The sequence below is a fragment of the Panicum virgatum genome, chromosome 8K (genome assembly GCF_016808335.1).
Source record: "Panicum virgatum strain AP13 chromosome 8K, P.virgatum_v5, whole genome shotgun sequence".
NCBI classification, from domain to species: domain Eukaryota; kingdom Viridiplantae; phylum Streptophyta; class Magnoliopsida; order Poales; family Poaceae; genus Panicum; species Panicum virgatum.
Genome location: NC_053143.1, coordinates 4,352,595 through 4,369,398, shown reverse-complemented (window position 1 = coordinate 4,369,398; position 16,804 = coordinate 4,352,595). Strand labels below are relative to the sequence as shown.

Here is a 16,804-nt window from a genome sequence, read left to right as displayed (position 1 = left end):
AGTGGCGCATTCTCAAGAACTTGCCCAGTTATCCAGTTAACAAGCAGTCCAAGATTATAGTTGCTTGTATGGCCCTTCACAATTTCATTAGGGAATGTGACTTAGAAGATTCGCATTTCGAAGAAGACGTTGAAGATGATAGTCCTCATCCCACTTATGATGACGATGGTGGTACTGGAGATGATGTCGATATGAATGCATTTCGTGATGCGATCGCTACAGCTATGGTTTTGTGATTTAGTTTATAAATTAGTTGTATCCATCATTTATGTACTCAATGTTTAGAAATTAGTGTTGGTACATCTCTTGGGCTAATTGTGATATTAATCTATTTGACCTAATAGTTATATAATTATGTAGTCAAGATTGTAAAAAATTATAAGAATTATTGAATTCTACTCGTATTTAGCAAACAAATGAGATATCATCAGACTCAAGGGTATTTCAGACTTTATACCACTCAGCTCAGAGAACGGCTCAAAATAATCAGGATTGTCAAACACCCAGCTTATTCAGACAGCCGATTCTCCAGACAGCTGGCTTATCTCAGAATCCTGATTCTCAGAAAAGCGAAGTCCAGAAAAGCGGAAACAAACAGGGCCAATATTGTAAGTATAGACATATTTAGGGTCCGTCGGCTAATTAAATTAGTAAGGGAAATGAGGTTAGATAGATTGAATTTTTTATCAGTGAGTCAGATGATACGTATTTCTATCTCTATTCTTTTACTGTGTTTAGGCCACGACCACGAGTGAGCAGGCCTTGTATCTGGCGCTGTATTTTTCAGCCCGATAAGCCCTGCTATCCAGGCAAATGAGTCCCAAACTTAGCTGAGTAGCTGACGGCCAACCATAGTCGCTGATGGGTGCCGGCGGCTGGGGGATCTGCACGAACCAGTAGGCTGCGCGAGATCAAAGCGCTGAAGACTCCAGCAGATCAAGATGGAGATGCGATCGGGTGCGGCGGAGCGGCCTGCGTGGGCGCCCCACAGCCGGCGACGGCGGCGGCATCTTGGCGCCGGGGACCGCGGCCTCAGGGTCTGGTCTCGCCAGAGGCACCACCACCACGGCGCACCGTCCACTGGGAGCTCCGCCCGCCTGCTCTCGGCGCGCCGCCTTCCTGCCGGCCGGATTTGCTCGCCGTGCCACATCCCCTCCAGCCAGATCCGCCTCCTCCGTCTCTCTCCTCTTCTGTGGCAGGCTCGGCGCAAGGGGACAAAGCAGGCAGGAGTAGAATTTTTTTTTTATTTTTAACCTTTTTTTAATAATATTCTAAGTTTAACCCGTATTGGTTTTTATTTGCAGGGCGTATCCTGTTTGGTCGTGCCAGCCCACATGGCGCGACAGATAGCCTCTATCGTGCCAGTGCATGTGGCGCGACAGTGTGGCCACGCTGGCGGCCCGAGCCAGCGCTGCGCCGCGACGGCAATGACGTGGCCCTCCCTGTCGCGCCACATGCACTGGCGCGACAAGTCTGTCGCGCCATGCGGGCTGGCGCGACAAGGACAATGTCCAGGGCCCGCGCCGGCCTCTTCTCCCCCACCCTCCTTTTCTTTCCCTCACTCCTCCCCGACCAGAGCTGAAGGAAAGGCGATGCCGCCGGCCGCTGCCCCCCCCCCAAGGTCCTCCCAAATTCGGATTTTTTGAGGGGAAAAGTGGGGGGAATTGTTCCACATCCTTGTCCGAAGGTATTGCCCCTAATATCTCATCGTTTAACCGTGTGCATTAGTAGTTATTGGTGGTTTTTTTATTAGGGTTAGGTTTTTATATGAGAAATGGTGGTGTTGTTGATAATTTTCTCATGATTAGGGCTTTAGATGATACATAGATGATACTCTGCTCTTGATTTGGACGTGAGGTAGTACGTGCATGTATCGATTAATATGATTTCTAGAATTGAGTAGTGGGGATGTTAATATGAGTTACATGTAATTTTATTCCATAGTTTTACGAATCTACATATTCCATAATTTTATTCCATAAGTATTTTGTTTTTGTTTCCATAAGTATTTTGTTTCATTCACATGGCAATGAAATTTATTTATCTACAGTACACATGGCAATGAGCAATGCCCGGTACAAGCTGCTTGGTGGTGGACAGTACCCATCCGAGAGTGATGAGGATGCCCCAGTCCCTCCTGCCCTTCCAGTTCCATTCTGTCGATGTGAACCGGGCAATCAGGTGGCAGTAGTGAAGCAATCGAGGCATCCCAAGACGGCCGGTAGAGCATTCTACATATGCAAGTGGAATGATTCATTGAATCCTTGCCACTGTTTTTTCTTTCAATGGATCGATGGTCCGGATAAGTTCGATCGTAGAATTCGGCTGTTCCCTTATTATCAGTCAGAGTCGTGGGAGTACAATGAGTTTAGACGATGGGTCCCTCCCCCACCAAATCCACCACCTATGACAGAGGAAGAGAAGCAAGAAGCTGCTATATATCGTGTGAACAATCCTCCCAAATGTCACTGCGGTGTTCGTGCCAAACTTCAAAGGCTTAATATTGGTGTCCCTCCAAAGTTCACTCCCTTTTTTAGATGCTCGCTAAAGACTAGAGTAAGTGTCATGTAACGTAGAATTGATTCTTTAATTTTGCTGTAATTATGTGGCTAATGTTATGTGTCATGCAGGATGGATGGCCGGCATGTGAATTCAATGAGTATATTTAGGGTCATAGATCTCATTGGCCGACAGAAGAGGAAGTGCGAGAATTTGAGAGTGGGAAGAAGCCATGGCCATGTACAACTACTCCTAGTCTTCGATGCAAGTGTGGTATTCTGCCCACAAAAGGCGTAGTTCCTTCTGAGCTTGGCTACGGATATTACTGTGGCAATAGCTACGGAGAGTATTGGGTTCGTATATTAACCACAAAGTTGAAACTCTTTATGATTCTGTCATTGTGCTAGTACTTGGTATATTAACATTTCTGAATGTTTGGTTTTTAATAATTTTTCAGGAGGGAAGGACATGTGATTGTGAGTGGTTCCAAGGCCGGTATGAGCTAATGTTACAATTGGGCAGAACAAAAGAGCCTTGGAAATCTAGAGACACTATAAATAGAAAACTGAAGATAAGGAAGGATTACCAAGTTACTTTGCCCCTTGAGTCATTTCTGTCAGGGCCTGTACTCAAAGACCTATGGCGTGAGTATGGAAAGAAGGCAGCAGAAAAGGCAACTCTTGAGGATTGCATTGTTTATTGAAGGAGGAACCGAAGCAAGTACCCACGGCCCCTCACAGATAGGGAGCTTTTGGCAAATTATGAGAAGAAGGAGGAGGAGGAGGAGATGGAGAGGCAGAGGTTAAGGGAGGAAAGAGCAAAGAAAGGTTTTACTGTTGATACGGAAGCTAAATACTCAAAGGGTTCATGGGACTTTTGAAACAAAGTCCTCGAGCTCTACATGTCGTTATTAGGTGCGAGCATGGAAGGTGTAACAGCTGTGGTGTCATGCAAGTGCACTCGCCAGATCTGAGGTCCACTTTGTAATGGCGTCCTCCATGACTCTCTCCTCCTATATTTGTACCACCTGCACCTCTAACACTATAAATCATTCTTTCAGGGTCGTAAGGCGCTGCAAGTTAGTTCACCGATCTATCCTCAGCATCCTTCAGGTGTTCCTCCGCTATTAGTCCCCATTGTCCACCCTTATCCAACAAACTCCTGCCTTTACCCCATCTATCGACGAAGTACTCGTTCAACTTCTCGAAGGAGTACTCTACAATGCCTGCAACAGGTCATGATACCGTACTGCTTCCCCCATTCATCATAAGCAAGAGCCCATTTATCCTTGTCCACCATCTCACCTTTCAGCCACTCCATGGCCGTGTCATTCATTTCCTTTTCTAAATCAGCAAGTTTTTCTTCAAAAGCTTTCTCCGTGCGCATTGAACACAATAACTTTAGTTTCCTAATTAGTTCCTTCTTTTTCTGACGCCTCCACATGTTTGCTGCAAAATGTCGCATGCACCACCTATGCACAAGAGGGGAAAATCCATCCATGTGCTCTTTAACACAGTTTAAGAGGCCATGGTGCCGGTCAGAAATCATACAAACTTGTCTGGAGGGACCCAAGACATACTGCCTCACCAGCTTCATGTACCAGGACCAGCTATCGTTGTTTTCTCATTCGGTCAAAGCAAATGCTAACAGAACTAGTTGCCTCTCTGGATTCATGGCAACTGCCATCATTAGTGTCCCCTTGTATTTACACGTCAAGAATGTGGCATCCACGAGGATCACAAGTCGACAATGCTGGAATGATTCAGCACACTGGGGAAAGCACCAGAACACCCTTTGTAAAACATGTTTGTACACTCCATTGTGAGGAAGCATTATGTTTCCCGTGTGTATGAACCATGTAATCCCTGGATTGTATAGGGACATGCCCATCAAGACTCTGGGCACGCTTGCATATGACTCTAGCCAATCTCCCCAGCAAAGAGCTATAGCATACTGTTTTGCACGCCAAGCTTTCGAGTACTTCACCCGGTAAGAACACATGCTGAAAATTGACTCCATAAGCGGAGGAACGGATGTGTCGCTGTCCTTCCGAACAATACCAAGAATGCGATGTGCTAGGTAACGTGCCGTGCACTGTGCGTGAACTTGCTTCGGTCTGGAGGATGCACATGTGTGAGGCTGTCTGACTTTGGTGATTTTCCACTAACCCATGCCCCTAACAATCCGTGCCCATACACCCCATAGGCACCCCTACTTGCATAGCACATCGTACCGTACGCTCTTGTCCGAATGAACCACATTAAATGGACGATGATGGAGACTAATGTGTTTCTGATGATGGAGAGTAAAGGCTAGCTAGACCCATATCGGCCGACAAATTCTTCATCCGTCGGCTGTCGATGTGACTGACATGTTGACCCAATACTAATGCCAATGATGAATTAGGCTAATCCCAATGGGTGGTTTCATTTTGTTGTTTTCAAGAGTGTCACATCACCAAAACACAAATGAAACCATGGATGAAACTCACCCCCATAATGTATTGTTTAATATTTGCTATTTCATAGGCTCTCATCCTATTTAATTCTAAGATTCATCAAGTGTTGGTAACTGTGCATACATGGTTTCATCTAGATAAAACTCATTTTATCTCTCTCCTCATCAAATCAGTGCCACATCATCTAAAATGGTGACATGACATCCTACTTATTATGCATGAAACTCTCATAAAATCTTCATAATAAACACAAAACCGTTTTAACTGTTGGTTGGAAATGTAAAGAACCAAATCCACTAGCCTCTCTTTTCGATATAAGCGTGACCCGCGTTCCCTACCTCTAGCATAGATCTTCACCCTCCTGGCCTCCCTTTCCCCACCACAGCTGCTTTGCCAACTCGCCCACCATAGTCCATAGATCTTCCCCGTCGCCAAATAGAAGCCTTTGTTCTAACCCATCTACGACGAGAGAAGCCTCGCCCCTTGCTCCGTCTTCACCGCTTCAATCGTAGAACCGGTGGTGGTAGTAGTACACAACCACCTCTTTAACTCATCTCTGACACAACTTGTCTTGTTATCTTTGCTACTGCCGCCTTATTTGTGTCACCCTTGGTCTACCCCAAGCTCGAGCGTTCCACCTTGAACCCTTGCCGAAGATGATGGTGACTTCGCGCCGAAGAAGATGATTAGATGGTAAGCACAAATTACTACACTGATCTCATGGCTATAAATCCAGTTGGTATCATCATCCCTCGCCCGCCTACTATAAATCGAGAACATCAATTTCTATAATATACTATGGCAGGATAGCTTGATAAAAAGGAAAAAACTATGGCTGTATTTCTCCAAATTATCAACAAACAATTTGCACCTTAAGGAATCAAGAAAATGCTTTTTTTTTCACTGCATAAGAGTTCCTTGTCTATGCCCTAGAACTGTAAGATTTTTTTAGTGTATATATGCATGTGTTCTCACATGCATAGTGTGTAGTCTATAACTGGTCTCAGTTTTTACACCAAATGGTGTAAACCATCTCTAAAACACGAAAGGGCGTCCCAGCGCGAGCCATTCCTTGGCCTGGGAGCATGGCCACGTAGCGTGTGTTTCCCGGCCGTCTGATCGGCTATATGGATGGTTCAGATTGTTCGTTTCCAATAGTTTTGCAAAAAGCCCCTTAAACTTAGAGAAATCAACCCGCCATCCCGCTGCCTCGCGAGCTCACCGTCGTGCTCTCCGGTTGGCGGCTGCCGCTCCGCACGCCGGCCTTCACCTTTCGCTTCCCTCCTCGAGCTTAGCCATGCCGCTCGGTCCTTCGGCTGGCCGCGACGTCCCGACGCCTCCCGAGCCCGCCGTCCCGCCCTCCCGCCGGCCGCTCCCGGTTCACCCAGCCCAGCTACGCGTTGGCTCCCTCTGCTCCCTCTTCCGCGCACTGCGCCCCAGCGCGCAGAAGGCCGCGCGAGTGGCGAGAAGGCCTGCGGTGTCAGTTGCAAAGGCGCACAGGTGAGGTGACCAGCGACGGCGGCGTCCACTGCGAGCACGCGCGGGCGAGGCGGCCGTCGACCTCCATCTCCAAACAGACCAGCGGCCGCGTGCGGCGTCAGTTGCGAGGGCGCGCGGATGAGGCGACCAGAGACGACGGTGCCCGCTACAGGCATGAGCAGGCAACGCGGTCGTCAACCTCCACCTCCAAGCAGGCCGGCGCTGCGCTACGCACACATCCCATTCCACGCTTTTCCTAGGCTAGGGACGCAGAGAAGATTGTCAGCCAGCCTTAATCGCCACGCCTAGGCTAGCATGTTGAAATACAACACATTATTAGAGCCCAAAATCGAAGGGGAAAGTGGGAGAGATGGCAGTAGAACATCAGGGGGAGTAGCATAGAGATGGCATACTTCAAGATTTGCAGTTCCTGGAGGCCGATTTGGGCACTGGTAGTTGCTGTTCTATGTAGAACAGAGGACTGCTACGTGGGAGATGAAAGAGCACAAAAGAGTGATGTACTGATTTATCCGTCAGTGCCAAGAGAAAGAAACGATGAAGGAAAGAAGAGACACCTAATGTCTATGCTGTCAATAAGCATTGCAAGTATTAGCGCAGCCATCACTACCACCAGAAATTAGCTTCTCAAATTAATGTTTTTTTTGCGACCGTGCCTGAGCACGTTTTTCATTAAGAAGAAAGCAGTTACAGACACAATCTCGATGCGGCCCAGCAGAGCTTGACTAACACAAACGCACGAAGGACTAAAAAAAGAGAAACACTGAAAAAACGTACACACGAACAAAGAAACGCAAAACACCATGAACAGCAGCAAAGCAACACGGAGAAGACAACCCGCATCACCGGCCAGGACCCTACTACCGAACCTGCAAGCAGAAACAACAACGTCCAGGGTGCGAAGGTCAAAGACCTAAGAAAGTTGGCAAAGCATCCACCCGAACAACCATCCACAGCGGCAAAGCATCCGCTCGGAGCAAACTTCAACCAATCGCGACGACGGTGGCAAAGCATCCGCCAGACCGGAACGGCGGCAAAGCATCCGCCAGCAAACCGACGACCAAGCGCGACCCGAACGATGCAGAAGAAATGAAGCGACAGAAGGCGCAGAAACTCTCCGAGGAGAGCAGATGGCCACCACCAGCAAAGCTTCCAAGACAACGCCTCCAGGAAGGAAACGACGCCTCAGGCGTCGTCGTCGTCCGACCAACATGGTCTAGGTTTTCACCCGGAAAGCTAGCTGGAGAGGGAGGAAAAGGGCGGAAGAATGATACCTTCAAGAAGGTAAACGGCGCCCTAGGGCGTCGTCGTCATCGATCCGCAAGCGGACCCAAGGCTTTCGCCACCGCCCCTTTCCAACCCAAAGCCGACGGACGACAGAGCAAGCAGCGGCGCGACCACGGACCCCGACCACACCAAAGGCCGGTAGCGGCAGCCACGGCCAACGGCCACCGAGAGCGGCGAGGATCGGAGGCCGGCGGCCGGCCACCGGCCCCGACGATGACGGCGCGAGAAGAGGCCCGCCCAGGGCGGACGGCAGCGCGGCCACACGATGCGGCGGCAGTGCGGCCACGAGACCCCGGCCACCCGAGGCGAGGTCCGCCCAAGGCGAGCGGCACCGCGGCCACGGATGCGGGGGCGGCGCAGCCAGGAACCCCCGGGCACCCGAGGCGGGCGGTGTGGCCAGGGCCCCCGACCACCTGAGGCGGCGGCGGCGACGCGGCCATGGGCCCCGGCCACCGGAGGTGGCAAAGGCGCGGCCAAGCCCCCCCCCCCCCACACGAGGGTGGACGGACAGGGGCCCAAGGGCGGCGGCGTGCAGCGCGCCCCCACCCGAACCGGCAGCGGCGGCGCAACCGCACCAAGCCGGCGGTGGTGGCGCACCCCACCCGACGGCAGATCCGGCGAGGAACGGCGGAAGTGGGGCGGGGGGAGAAAGGAGGTGGGGGAGGGATGGGGGAAGACGAGGGGGTCGGCGCGGACGGAGTTGACTTCAGCTCGGCCACGGGCCGTCGCCGCCGAGGCAGACCGAGGTGGGGTGGTGGGCGGCGGCGTGGGGCGCCCCCCTGTTGCCAACGAGAGCGACGCGGGGGGATTTTTGTCATGAATAAAAAATATATAATTAGTGCACCAACCAATTCTTGACTACTACCCCTCAACATAACCACGCTGCCATAAAATAGGAAAACCCCTATGAGCGGCAGCAAGAAATGCACTAAACATCTTCCTCTTAATTAAAAACGTGGCTAGGCATGATCGTGAAAAAATGCACTAATGGTGTGTTTAGTTCGCGACAGGTACCGTAGAAAATTTTTTGGAAACTAAACAGGTCTAAACATTACTTAACAAAAGAAAAAGAACACATGGGTTCACAATTCAATATTAACATTAAAAATTTGAGAACAAAAACACGCGTGATAATCTTTTGTTATCAACATTTTATATAAAAAATTCGAGAAAGGGCCCTCAGGTGCGGCAATGCCGCACCATCTTTTCTAGTATAGGACACTAATTTAACTACCGTAATGCTACAGTACAGACGTCTAGAATTTTAAAAAAATCAGACGCTCCAACATATGTCGCAATAGTTAAACATCAATGTTGCAACTATTATTTATACATGTTTCACAATGAATGTTGCATGAAACATAGTATTCATATTGCGGCGGGAATTTTCTATCCTAGAGTTGAACGACATAGTTATTTTTAACATATCATTTTTTCATATTACAAATAGTGATATTTGATGTTGCACTAGTTAATTTTTAATGTTTTGTCGGAAGGTCTGATGGATCGGACGACGTCCGGGCGCTGCTAATACCAGGGGACTAGGGAGTGGTGAACTTTAAATCCTTATAAAGGATAGGATGTACTCTACACGTTTCTGAATCAGTTGATCTGATTAAAAGCAAAAAAATGGAAATGCAATGCAGCAAAGTATGCATGCAGACACAGCTTTTGCTATTGTATACACGGAAATAATATTTTCTTTATATATATGTGGCGCCACATCATATTTTCCATGTATATCTCTAGTTCCTGAGGTTGAGTGCAAGAGAGGGAGAAGAATATAAGTGCGTGTGCATGGCTTTTGCCCCCACATGCACTGCACACTTCACAAACACAAAAAGGGCAGGGCCTCGAGCCGGCACGCAAAGCTACCCCCTGCTAGCTCAGGTAGCCTCGTTGGCCATGCGAGGCGTCGGCGGCTAGCCGTGCACGCCTGCTCACGCGGCGGACGCATCGGGCCGCGCGCGGCTTGCCGTGCCATCTTCGTTTCACGGCCCGTTCCATCTCCCCACGCATGCGCACCCGATCAGATCGGCGACCAACCACCAAGCCGCCGCTTCGTCTTCTCTCGAACACCAAACCGCCAGCGGCCAGCGTGGAGTGGAGTACTACTAGTACGAGCAGTAGCTAGCTACCACCAGCAGCAGGAGTCACTTGCAAACGCAAGAGCGGCCGGTCAGATCGAGCGGTGGTGACCACCAGCGAGCGCGCGGTTCTCTGGAGCAGCTCGATCGATCGAGCGAGCTGGCTGTTTGCTGGTTGCTGCGGCCATGGGAGTGCCTTCGTTCTACAAGTGGCTCGTGGGCAAGTACCCTAGCATCGTCGTCCCCGCGAAGGAGGACGACGGCGGCGCCGGGGGTACGTCATCGCCGCCGCCGCCGGGGGATGCCGGCGGCGGACCCAATGGCGTCTACCACAACCTCTACCTCGACATGAACGGCATCATCCACCCCTGCTTCCACCCGGAGGACCAGGTACGTAGCACACACACATCTCCATCACCCTCAGCTGAATCGATCTCTTGATCGATAAATAATGCAATGGATACATCAGGTGTACCCGCCAACGACGTTCGACGAGGTGTTCCAGGCCATGTTCGAGTACATGGATCGTCTCTTCCGCATCGTCAGGCCTACCAAACTGCTGTACTTGGCAGTAGGTTCGTGTGTATACATACTACTCCGATCCCAACCGTATTGTCCTTTTCTTTTCGTTTTGTCTTGGAGTTTGATCTACACGACCATCTTTCTCTTGCAGCCGTGTGTTAGTTATTTTTCCCCCAATTTTCCTCCACGTCGACCTTTTTACAATTTTTGACCAGTAACATTTTGGATGCGTGCGTGTCTTTTTTAAACTGCAGATGGCGTTGCTCCCCGCGCCAAAATGAACCAGCAGAGATCCAGGCGCTTCAAGGCTGCCAAGGACGCCAAAGATGCGGTAAACCCCTTCACCGTCCTCTCTTCATGCCTTTGCTCGGAAATAATGAAGGAAAAGGAACACAAATCGTGTGCATGTTCGAGTTCGACTGTTCATGCTCTGATTTGCAGGAACTGGAGGAAAAACTTCTGAGAGAGAAATTCAGAGCTGAAGGGAGGGAGGTGCACCCGCGGGAGACAAATGAGCTTTCAGATCCTAATGTCATTACGCCAGGGACCGAGTTCATGGAGAAGCTCTCCATGGCGCTTGAGTACTACATCCGTGCTCGGCTGAATAATGACCCAGCATGGAAAGGCATCAAGGTTTGGTAGATAGGTCACTCTGTTTTAGTTAGTTCCACTCTAGCAGTAGTGTGTCGCCTTAAACTTAATCCTGACAATCTCAACATCACTGTTTCGTTGTGTAAAATACGCCTGCTGTTTTCAAATAATGGTTGGCATTCATCCTTACTATTCAACCTTATGACACATTGGTTTTGGATTATTTATTCTGTAAAAAATGGAACTGATATTGCTATATATCTGTCTTACAAGTGTTTGATGAAAATATTGCACGTCTACAACCATTTCCTGTTAAAGGGTAATTTTGCTTCCTACAAGTCAAAATTATAGGACGGTTCCCGGAAGGTTATCCTCTGAATGACAATAGAGTATAGATTTGTGCAAATATCTATGAAAATATGAAATTTTAAATAAATACAGGTAAATGTCATAGAAGTACTCTCATGACCAATCTAGATACATTTATCTTAAAAAGTTGATTAAGTTTGACTGGCAGTAAAGTCAAAATCTATTTTTTAACACTGACGTTTTTTATGAGGGGCTATTAAACCATGAATTTTACTGAAGTAACTGAATTTGATCAGCTTGATCATTCCCTTATAAGCTCTGCATACAGGTAAATATCATAGAAGTACTCTCATGACCAGTCTAGATACATTTATCTTACAAAGTTGATTAAGTTTGACTGACAGTAAAGTCAACACCTATTTTTTAACACTGACGTTTTTTTATGAGGGGCTATTTAACCATGAATTTTACCGAATTTGATCAGCTTGATCATTCCCTTATAAGCTCTGCATACACCTTTTTTGAAGGTAATACTATCTGATGCAAATGTACCTGGAGAAGGTGAGCACAAGATAATGTCTTTCATCCGGGCACAACGCACCAGGGAGAACTATGATCCAAATACACGTCACTGCTTGTATGGATTGGTAGGATGAACTAAATTTTTGAATTTTTCTGCAGTGCTGAATTTCTAAATATTATTACGTATGTCTCACATTTACTCTGATATTGCAGGATGCGGACCTGATAATGCTCGCTTTGGCATCTCACGAGCTTCACTTTTCAATTTTGCGTGAGGTCTGTTATTCTATTTGCGATGTTACCAAATGCAGAATTTTGTAATTACTGGATTCAAAATACCCCTTTTGTTAATTTGAGCAGGATGTGCTACAACAAAACCAACCAGAAAACTGTATCACTCTAGCTAAAGAATTGTTCAAAACTGAAGAGCTAAAAAAATGTAGAGGCTGGTTCCCCCGCACAACAGAAATGACTCCTAGGGTCAAGTCTCCTAAGAAACCTTATCAGGTTTGTTCATCAGAGATAATAATATGGCATTTCCATGTTATATTTTTTATAACACCATCTTCTTGCAGTTTTTGAACATATGGGTTCTGAGGGAGTATCTGGAGCTTGATCTGAAGATACCAAACCCAGTTGTCAAAACAGATATTGAGAGACTTATAGATGATTTCATATTTATTTGTTTCCTGACAGGAAATGATTTCATTCCACATATTCCTTCAGTAGAGATACATGAGGTATGCATATCTTATCATATTCTGATTGCTTAACAGGAAGCAGTAGTTGTGGCACATCTTTTCACATGTCCGACACTGCAAAAAAATGAATTTCCTCTGATTTATATTTAATGTGACAGTGTGCAGTTGATCTGTTATTGGAAGTGTACAAAAAAACCTTCAACAAAATGGGGGGCTATATTGTGAACACGGAAAAGGTGCCTGCAGAATCAAACTCTTAATTTCATTGATAATTATCTATTGAGTTATGTTTTGATATACTTTTGTTGCTGCTGGAAGCAGTTGAAAGACAAACATGCTGCGTATCTTAAAGTCTCAAGGTTAGAAAAGTTTTTTCATGAATTGTCCTTGTATGAAGAGAAAATTTTCCTCAAAAGATATGAGCTGCGAGAGGTACGTTATAAAAACCCTTCAATCCTGGTGTCAAAGTGTACACTAGTGCCTACTGGGACATGTTGATTACATGCAGAGGCTACAGCGCAATATACTGCGTCGAGCTGCAGAGAAGGAATGGAATGAAAGAAACTTTGACAATATGGTGAGGGCTGGATAGAGCTAAAAATTTTTGCTCTGATTAATGATTACATATATGCGCTTTTTTTTTAATATCAAGCTTTCTTCTACTCAGGAACAAAATCCTGATGGTCCAGGCTTGACAGTTGATTCATTATCAGCGCAATGCAGCATTTCCACCTGCAGCGGCGACAAGTCAGATGTAGGGAAGACTTGCCTATTTTCGTTACTTTTCTAGGAGAACTGGAAATACCTTATTAATTACGAACCTTGTCTCAAAGAAGCTGTACATATTATTTTGTTTTTTTTCTGTCTAATTTGACTCTTCTTTTGCTTAGATGACTTCAAATACCTTAGAGCTGAGGCGAAACTTAAAGGATACTCTCCGTAACAAGCAAGACCTTATAACAAGTGGAGCCTGTAAACCTGACACGGTTAGTAACACTTAACTCAACAGATATTTCGTATTTGCAATTTTTTGACATATCTATTGCAGATAAAACTGGGATTAGCTGGATGGAAATCTCGATTCTACAGGGAAAAGTTTGGTGTTGAAAGATTTAACGAAGCTGGGAATCTGAAGAATGACATGGTTATGGTTTTTCTTATGTTTTCTGTTCAAATAAATTTTCATACCAGTGGTCAGTGGCCAGTGGGCACGCTGAAGGGACAGCATCTTATTGTTTTAACTTTCTTTGTTACTTGCTTAATTCAGGTTCAAAAGTATCTTGAAGGACTTTGTTGGGTGCTTCTGTACTACTTTGCAGATGTGCCATCATGGAGCTGGTACGATTAACACTTTTATCATCGAAACTTTATTTTATACATTGCACTAGTATGCTTTCATTGTTTTAAAACTAATGATTAGTAGTCCAAATAATGGCTATTCTTGATAAATAGTGCCACAAATTATATGAATGCTAATGCTTATGGATATGTAATTGCTAACTTTTTCATTCTGTGTCATTATAGGCATAACGTGTCTGTTACTGTTCTGCAGGTACTATCCATTCTATTATGCTCCTTTTGCATCTGATCTGAAAGGACTATCTCAGTTTAAGATATCTTTTACCATGGACAAGCCACTAAGACCATTCAATCAGCTCATGGCAGTCCTTCCAAAAGAAAGGCAAGTTAACTGTTCTTTGTTTTATGATGCACATTCTTCATTGCAATTTCTTAATTAAATTTTCTGAGGTTACATTCTTTAACAGCTCTTTTGCATTACCGAAGTGTTACAGAAAACTGATGGAAAATGAAGAGTCTTCCATACAAAAATTCTATCCTTCAGGTATATTTACTACCCTGGAGTCATAATATAATCTGAATATCATATTACTGAAGTAAATGGGAATTTATTTTTCTCACCAGATCTGCAGATTGATACCCATGGGAAACGTTTCTTGTGGCAAGTAAGTCATTATTTCATATATTAACATTGATAATCTCAGGCTAGGTTACTCAAATTTTGATGCAAATTAGGTGGGTACTAGTGTAGCTAACCCTCACCATTCGACCTATATGTGTAGCCCCTCCACTAGTGGAAGTAAGAGCCTTCTTCACTCATGCAAGTTTTCTCCGAAATAAATTGTTTCAGGGTATTGCAAAGATGCCATTCATTGATGAAAAGCTACTGATTTCGGCTACCAAGACAGTGGAGAATGAACTCACAGTAAAAGAAATTGCCTATCTTTTATACAAATGGTCTTCTAAAATATGTAGCACATAGGCGGTTTACCTTGTTTATGTTTTAGGTGCATGAGATGAGTAGGAACACTGTTCGGCAAGAGAAGATCTTCGTGAGGAACTCAAATACTATGGCAAGCAATGCAGCCATTGGGCAAATATTTGATTGTTCATCGAAAAAGCTTCCAATAGATCCAGCAGCCAGGTATATCAAGTCTGTACTGATGCTACATTGATGCATTATGAAGCCTTTTCTTTTGTACTGAGCAATATTGTCAAAATGGTGCTAAATTTCACTCACAGTGAACTTGGTGGATGGATATCGCCTGTTGACGACAATGGTATAAGCTGTGGATTCTTCCGTTCACCCGTTAGAGATCTTGAGGACCTTAGGAATGTCCAGACAGTGTATGTTCTCTTGAACCTGTCATACTCGGTGCCTTCCTAAGAAAGAAATTATTTTTTTGTTTCATGACCTTGTGTTTGTTTCAGATCATTCATGTTCTTCAACCCAGAGCCAGTGAAGATCATTCCAAGACTACTTGAACATGTCAATAAACCTGAAAAGGTAGCCTCACACGTCTCTCTCCTGAGCTGCTCATTTCATTGGTGTTGGGGCATTTGCCATCGTAATCGCTATCCATCTCTGAAATGACTAATGTGTTCTGTAGACTTTAACTGAAGCTGACATTCCAACAAGGCCGATGTGGCACACCTACCCAGGTTCCCGCCCACCGGAAACCTTCACTGCCACAGAAGAGGTGCAGCCCAGGAATAGCAGCTTTGGCCGTGGGAGAGGGAGAGACATCAGGACCGAGACACCGCAGTTGGGCGGCAACTATGGGAGAGGTTTCCATGGGGCTGGCATGGCACAAAGCCGTGGTGGTGCGTACACTTTCCAGCCAGGCGGGAGAGATTGTGCAGGAAGTGGCACGTTGCAGAGGCAGCAGGTGGCATGGCGCCCAGTTGGGGCGTGGGCAAGAGGTGGAAGTGAGAATGGAGGCGGCCATGGCGGGAATGGGCAGCCCCGTGGTTGGTAGAACAGAACAGAGGTAGAGGGAATGCGATGCGATGATGAACCACCCTAGTTTTTGGTCTCGCGCGCCTCACCATATTTTGTCTGAAACTTTGCCGGTGCTATGCTGGTCAAGAATTGCGTCGTCTGTGATCTGTTAAACTAGAGTCTAGAGGTGCATTTTGTTTGAGACAAATGATGGATCATGATTGTTGTAGCTGCTAATCTTGGGTCTAACTGCTTGCTCGATTTCCCCCCGTTTGTGCCTGGCTTCTGTATAGCAATTCCACTGCGCTTGCTAGAGCATGTCTGTTCAGCTTTGTATTGCTAGATTGTTATGATTTGAAGGCTAGACTATGGTAATCCAGCATTGCAATGTGGGTGTCTGTTTGAGCTTGGGGCAAGTTGAAACAACACAGGCATATAAAATAAAAATAAAAATTCATGGATCACACTTTATCACTGATAATGGCCAATACTCCTGAAAACGAACAAATCAATTTATTTTGGTACGAAAATTGCAAGAGTAGTTTGAGGAAGCATACAAACTTTTCCTTTCCCCCCATGTTCTGAATGATTTTAAACATGACTCGTTACTTTTTAAATACCGAGCTGCCATTTCGTTCTGCGTTGAAACGGCTCTGCTTCGGACCATCATCAGGTCAATTGCGCGGGATTGTCTCTTTGAAATGACTCTGCTTCTTTTCTGTCCGATGGGCCGCCGGAAGTTCCATTGGGCCGTATCTCATTCCAACCTTTTCTTTGGATGTGCAGTCGGATAAGGCCACGGCCCAGGGCTTACCATTGAAGCTATATTGTCATTAGTTGCTCCAAAACAAAGCTATATTGTCATTAGGGGTGCTAATACACCCCCTAAAAATGAAAAAAAAAACAGAAACAGTGATAATATCCAAATTTTCACCATATTTATTTGTACCTCCATGACATAACCCTATTCACCCACAAGGCAACTGCACCCCCTTTCAATTTGCTCTAGCTTCGCCACTGTGTAGGAGTTGTAACCCACTTGTTAAAACTTAAAATATCGAATGACTTATTCAACATCAATAGGAACTGA

At 46.1% G+C, this 16,804-nt stretch overlaps 1 protein-coding gene and 1 long non-coding RNA gene across 2 annotated transcripts; both read left to right on the top strand.

Moving 5' to 3' along the window:
* Positions 1–2,064: 2,064 nt before the first annotated feature.
* Positions 2,065–2,986, top strand: LOC120646099. Its single transcript, XR_005664274.1, has 3 exons — positions 2,065–2,556; positions 2,631–2,852; positions 2,957–2,986. It is a non-coding gene; the product is annotated as an uncharacterized LOC120646099 (long non-coding RNA).
* A 2,353-nt stretch (positions 2,987–5,339) lies between these two features.
* On the top strand, positions 5,340–16,096 carry LOC120643625 (5'-3' exoribonuclease 3-like). Its single transcript, XM_039920034.1, has 24 exons — positions 5,340–5,650; positions 9,238–10,218; positions 10,298–10,403; positions 10,605–10,681; positions 10,792–10,983; positions 11,778–11,897; positions 11,986–12,048; positions 12,133–12,279; positions 12,348–12,512; positions 12,632–12,709; positions 12,795–12,905; positions 12,982–13,050; positions 13,141–13,227; positions 13,364–13,459; positions 13,522–13,617; positions 13,741–13,811; positions 14,026–14,154; positions 14,240–14,316; positions 14,397–14,437; positions 14,623–14,697; positions 14,780–14,916; positions 15,015–15,119; positions 15,204–15,279; positions 15,383–16,096. Exons 2-24 carry the CDS (start codon positions 10,015–10,017, stop codon positions 15,749–15,751), a joined length of 2,691 nt encoding a protein of 896 aa, XP_039775968.1. The 5' UTR covers positions 5,340–5,650; positions 9,238–10,014; the 3' UTR covers positions 15,752–16,096.
* The last annotated feature ends 708 nt before the right edge of the window (positions 16,097–16,804 follow it).